Source organism: Amblyomma mixtum, chromosome 1 (assembly GCF_055824585.1).
Source record: "Amblyomma mixtum isolate Tamu chromosome 1, ASM5582458v1, whole genome shotgun sequence".
NCBI lineage: Eukaryota > Metazoa > Arthropoda > Arachnida > Ixodida > Ixodidae > Amblyomma > Amblyomma mixtum.
The window spans coordinates 150,734,933-150,741,028 of record NC_143012.1 but is presented as its reverse complement, the minus strand read 5'-3'; the positions used below and the strand labels follow the sequence as shown (position 1 = coordinate 150,741,028).

The 6,096-nt window shown below is 45.9% G+C and overlaps 1 protein-coding gene across 1 annotated transcript; it reads right to left on the bottom strand.

Moving 5' to 3' along the window:
- Nucleotides 1-1,353: 1,353 nt before the first annotated feature.
- LOC149367969 (uncharacterized) lies at nucleotides 1,354-3,117 on the bottom strand. The gene is made up of 3 exons (XM_089558071.1): nucleotides 3,041-3,117; nucleotides 2,253-2,336; nucleotides 1,354-2,053 (listed from the first exon to the last, which is right to left on the bottom strand). Exons 1-3 carry the CDS (start codon nucleotides 3,090-3,092, stop codon nucleotides 1,374-1,376), a joined length of 816 nt encoding a protein of 271 aa, XP_089414197.1. The 5' UTR covers nucleotides 3,093-3,117; the 3' UTR covers nucleotides 1,354-1,373.
- Nucleotides 3,118-6,096: the final 2,979 nt, after the last annotated feature.

The window sequence follows — 6,096 nt, the reverse complement described above, 5'->3', positions numbered from 1 at the left end:
AAGTGTTTCCGGGGCACTTAGAGCGCAGCCAGGAACATCGAAGTGCTCTGCAGGGACAAGGCAAAGCACATCTCCACACATGTATATCTACATTGATGCTCTATGAATGTAGGCCATTCTTATGCAATGATAATTTCCAGGTACGCTGGCAACAAGGCATCAATGCGGCAAGTAGCCACCCTCTTCAACATGGCCGATTCAACAGTGCAAGTGGTGATCACAAGAGTCATGGAATTTTTATGTGACATTGCCCCAGAAATCATTTACTTTGCAAGCGACAAAGAAGCTGTGGCTCAAGAATTCGAGAAGGTAAGCTCTTGCATGAATGATGTTACAAGCTTTCTAGGGATTATCTTTTTAAAAGTCTGCCTAACAGTTGTGGGCAGGTAGCCGACGTAGTTGCTTATTAGGTTTGATGTCAAAGTCTTAGCATTTATACAGTACAGAAGAATCGAAGCATGGAAGTAACATGCATATAATGCTATAAGGAAATGTCATGTTATGCTTCTAATGCAACTAATACATTTCAGATTGCTGGCTTCCCCAATGTGCTTGGCTGCATTGATGGCACCTATGTGTGTATGCGATGTCCGGACAACAAGGTTAAGTCTACCTATGTTAACAGACATGACCAGGTGTCACTGACGATGCAAGGAATTTGCGACTCAAGATGCAGATTTCAAGACGTTTTCACGGGAACACCTAGCAAGATACATGATGCCAGGGTCCTCAGGCTGTCTACAGTGCACGAAGAATTACCAGTGGTATGCGAAAATAACAAGTACCACATCTTAGGAGACGCAGCGTATCCAATAAGGGAGTATATGATCACACCTTTCAGGAATTATGGCACCATGACTCGGGCAAAGATTTCATACAACTACCGCCATGCTGCAACACGAGTGAAAATTGAGAATGCATTCGGCATGTTAAAACAACGATTTCGGCAGCTTCGGTTTCTGGAGTTTCATACTGTGGACAAGATTACCCAGCTCATCCTCAGCTGCTGTGTCCTTCATAACATTTGTCTGGATGCCGGCGACTGTGATGTTGGTGACCTGCTGAGTGATGACGATACAGACGAAGGGCATTGCAGGCATAAGCAAGGAGACTTGGCAACGCACCAACCGACACAACCAACTGCTCGTGATAGTGCCCTTCGGAGGCTTGGAGAACTGAAAAGGGAAGCTTTGGTACAGCTCTTTTGAAGCTGCAATGATGTTGAGGACAAATGATTGCTTTTCTCGAACTTTTATTGCTCTTTTAAGAACACATGTTGTGATTTTCAACAGGTACAAACGAAGGAACTTTGTCTAAAGTGCTGCTTGATAATATTCTTGAATAAATAGGATCTTTCAATCATGAACAATTGTTTATTTGGAGTTAAAAATCTCCCTCATCAGTGCCATTTGCTCAGCATGAGCTTTGAGTAGTGCCTGGTGCCTTTCGACTTTTCTCTGCTCTCTTGCTTCACGCCGACCTTCTTTTTCATTGTTAACCTTTCTCATTTCTTCAAAAAAAAATGCCATCTCTTGCATCCTAGATGTGCTTGGGCGCGTCTTTCTGTCTGGGCGGCACCTTTTATTTTCTGTCCCTTGACATGAACCAGAATCTGCTGCATGGTCATCAGACGACATATTAACACTTTCCTGGCTGCAGCCATCAGAACTGTCTACACTTGAAGGCACTGCACTAGCAGTATTTGGTATGGTCTTCTTATACGAAACTTTTCTTACACCTCGCAAAATCTCTGGCTCGATGCTATCATCGATTGCCCTGATTGCTGCAAATTCCTCTTCATATGACACTGCGCAGCGAGAATGGCCGGAGGTTGCATTATTCTTGTCCTCGTTGCGCTTTCGTTTCGCCAGCGTCTTGAATCTGGTTTCACACTGCACTCCTGTGCGAGCGATTCCAAGCACTCTTTTAATGTCTTGTGCGATCTGTTCGTACATAATCTTCTTGCTGCGGAATCTCCGTTGAGGGCCAACTTGTGGTGTGTATCGCGCATAATGGTCGAGAAGCAGCCTAGTTTCACCTGTAGTCCACGTACCTGTCACAGGATATAAAGAGAAAGATTTAGCACATTCATACCACTTGAAGCTTGGAGCTTGCTTGCTCTGGTACAAGTGCAAAATCCACATGTACTAATGCTACTGCTTGATAAATGTTAGACGTGCAAGGCTTTGCAAGAAGGTAAGTGATTTCAAAGCGAAGAGGTGAGATTTCCACCTGGGAGTATATATACATACCATTAGGTGAAGTGATGCTGCTGCTGGACTGCCCATCTTCAGGCACTGTTTGCAGATGTACTTCGTTTTCACTTCCTTGGCTTTCTGTTCAGGAACAAAAATTTGAAAAACATTTTAATTTACTTCCTCACACATGGATGACAGGCAGGCAAGGCAATTTATTTATGCCCGGAGAGTCTGCCACAGAAGCCAACAACAAAAAAAATCTTCACACTATCAGAAGTGCGTTAACTCCAACAGCTGTCAAGAAGAAAATAATCCAAGTCCTCAGCCCCATGCACATAATTTAACTGATGAGCTGACATAACCGTCTCAAAGTGTATTATGACCCCGGTAGTGAATTTCGTGAGGGATCGCCTAACATTTTGGATTTTTACAATTGCTGACGATTTCACTACTGATCGTGGGGTTTCGCATATGCACACCGCTACATGCTTGCCCGCAAAACACAGGTGGGTCATTTGTAAGTGCACCTAACAAATAAATGTTTTGATAAGCAAAGCGACAACGCTCGCAATATCTGGTGCCGCGGCGCAAACACATTTCGAGCGGCCACCGCGACGAGGTTCCAACACAAGTCGGTAATTTTTCGCTACGTCGCGTCACTTGTAGAATTCGCTCAGTCACTTGCATGCTAAACTGCCTCAATATGTGCTTTCGAAAGTGGCCTGGGACGCACACAGAACACCAAGCGACACAATGGCTGAGCGCGGGAAAAAGCCTGCGTCAACAGCACGTGAGTCGAAAGCCATAACACACTGCGCGCGTTCCTCGTATTGCAAACTTACCGTCATAAAGGCAGAAGAGCAGATGCTGCGCAGCGGTCGTCGGGGTGTCCATATTGGGAAGCTGTCGGGACGGTACAGATACTTTTTTGTCGCCTACTTTTGCCTGCACCTAGCAGACAGACGGCACTATCCTGGTAGCCCTTTCGGAACGTCGCGGGCATGGTCGGCTGCCGGGCGGCGCTGTGGTCTGATATTGGCGGAAGTAGCCCTCTGCAGCTATTTCCGTCCCTCTCGGAAGAGCGCTTACGCGTTCGGCTGGTGCGTCTTCCACCCCGCCTCTGATTGGGAGCTGCTCTCGCTCCAGTCGCTCTGAACGAGAGAACCGGAGCGACCAGCCGAAGGTACCATTAGTATCCGTAAAAGTGTGATGTGCTTCAAGTTAAGTGGACAGCCTGTCTCGCACTATAGCAACTATCAATTTGCCGACACAAGATGTGATGGAGCTAGGGCGCCGGTGCTACACATCATCCGTCTTGTCTGCCGTAGGAAGAATGAATGTCACTAAAACTGTTTTCCAACCGTGAGAGAGAAGAACCTCTCGAAGTCAGAATTCGGATGGGCTGTTTTGTGAGGTCTCTTCGAGACTCCGAGCGATTTCTCCAAAGTGCAAAGTGTCGCACTGAGCGGGCAATGGCGTTCCGTGGACTCCCTGGCAGCGCTGCAACTTCCTGTCGCGTTCCACTCTTAAAGGCGAAGCTTAAGCCTCCTCCATTTTTTAATGCGAAAGCATTTCTTGGTTCATCAGTGGCGTTCCTCCCAGCAAACAAATCTATTGGCAGTCCAACACTAGCCGCATAACGATCCATACAGTGGCTAAACAGACTAAACAGTCTTTTCCTGGCCTAAAAACGCAAATAATAAACAAAAATAAAGGAAAAGAAAAAAGAAACAAACAGAAAGCAAGAATAGAAAATATATATTAAAAAGAACGGAAAATAGAAAGTACGAAAGGAAAAAATAATGAAAAAACACGAGCAAAAATATTTAGCAAAAAAATAAAAATATATAGAATGAGAGGACAAGGAAAGGCTTTCGTTTTTCCGGTCTTAAGCAGGTAAGCATTTTTTTTTTTTGAGGGGGGGGGGGGGTAGGGCAGGGCGGAACGGCTTGGGCTGGATGCTGTTGCCCGGAACGTCTCGGAAATTGAGGAATCCTAGGGCTAAAATCTTTCCAGTGGTTTGTTGCTGAACCACTTCTGTTACTCTTTTGTTAACGTGGAACGAAAGCTAATTTGGAGAACGAGTTCGATCAGCATCCTCGCACAACTGCTATGTTTTACTAAGAACCCGTTTGGCTAAAAAAAATAAAAATAAAAATAAAAAACTGAGAACACTTCAGCTACACCTAAACGATGTGACGCGATAGCGTTATTGACTTAATGACCACACACGTGGAAGGAGTCATTATCGACTTTCATATAAATCTGGGAGTCCTCATTCCACTTCTGGCACTGCCCTGGAGGCAATCTTGGAGGCTGCCACTGCCCTCGCCGCTGCTCTGCTCGACGCTTGGTGTCGCTGCAGCTGAACCGGTCTCGACTCGCTAAAATCTAGTTCATGCAAACACGCAATCGTCGAGTCGGGCTGACCTTACACAACTCGACCCTCCGATTCAGTCTACCGCAGTCCGGTTTAAGTAAACGAGACTTAGGCTGGGGACACCAACAATATGACGGAAAGAGTGAAGCAGCACAAAGCTTATGTCAAGCAAATGAACAGCAGCGCAGTGGTCGTACTTCCCAGCCATGCCACCACAGAGGTGACTTTGCGGCACTATTGTGGTGGAAACAGAATCAAACTGCGCAGAAGCCTTCTACTTGAGTCATGACCGAAGAGAAAGTTGAATGTTCTCTGGGAACTACTCCCTTTTCCTACATCCACGGTTTAAGCTCCGTGACCCTGCGGTCGACCTTATGTGGGCTTAAAAAGCCTCCGGAACGCGCCCGCGGTCGCACCTTCAAGAAGTAGTAGCAATGGTTTACTAACAAAAAAAATACAAAAAGGAAGCACGAGAGCTGCAGCCGGCGGAATTCACGGAATTCACAGCCGGCGGAAGTCACAGGGAGAGGATAGCCAGGAAAAGTACGGAGGAAAGCGACCGCCAGAAAAGACGGGGAAGCTTTGTACAAAATACAAAAAAGTATCAAGTTCGCGCCGCTCGCAAGCTAGTGCCTAAGAATTGTTGTACACATTTACAACACGCGTAAATTCACTGCATATTCAAGGCCGCGTGCACGTAGCGTCCTGTCGCTAATGGACAGCGCGAGCGGCGCATTGCGCAAAGTGGTCGGTTGGAGCGCCCAGCTGCCGCCATAAAGCAGAAAGAGGGCCAGTTTTGAAACGTCGTGTTATCCTAAAGAACTTATTTGGCTGGCGTTTACTTCTCAGTTAAATGGTAATTATAATCATAAAATTAAATTGGATTTGCCTCTGGGTTGCAGCTTTGGGAAAAGGCGTAGCTTCCTGCACAGCAAGTGGCAAATTTGTCAGAATAGCTCACAACATGCCGCATGCCGTTCTATGAACTCTTCGTTATCGCTTCATAGTTTGCACACACTTTTGGCATGAACGCGGAAATTAGTAGCGATTATAGCAATGACAAAGCTCTTAGCGACGGCGATTGATCGAATAATTGGAGGCACTTTAACAACCTAGAAGAAATGCTGTGAATTACCGCACTACGAATTGTTACACTGGACAAAATGCCTAATGCGCCCAATCAGTTAGTGAAACAGGCACGAAACGGAGCACCAGGTTCCTTGCATAGAATCCTGCAGTACTTACAACATACAAGTTTATGGGCATCTATATATGTACAGATGACCGGAGTACAGCAAGAAGCCAAACGAATTCGGCTTGATTGGGCTTGTACCCTTACAGAAATAGCTTGATATTCAATAGAGACTACAGAGGTACACTGACTTCAACGCATCCCTGCTGCATTTTGACCACATCGCCTAAACTTTCGAAGAGCTGACCGCTATTGTGCTTTAAGATGTAGCGATTAATGCGCTAATACCTAAATTTCGTGGCTTTGTATTGTTAATGCGCACGCAA

Bases quoted from the DNA above. Each gene is read 5' to 3' on its own strand.
- LOC149367969 (XM_089558071.1), bottom strand. From the start codon at position 3,092: ATGGACACCCCGACGACCGCTGCGCAGCATCTGCTCTTCTGCCTTTAT. The intron at 2,337-3,040 runs GTAAGTTTGCAA...GTTCCTGAACAG, and splicing joins GCTCTTCTGCCTTTATGACG to AAAGCCAAGGAAGTGAAAAC. The intron at 2,054-2,252 runs GTATGTATATAT...ATCCTGTGACAG, and splicing joins CAGCATCACTTCACCTAATG to GTACGTGGACTACAGGTGAA.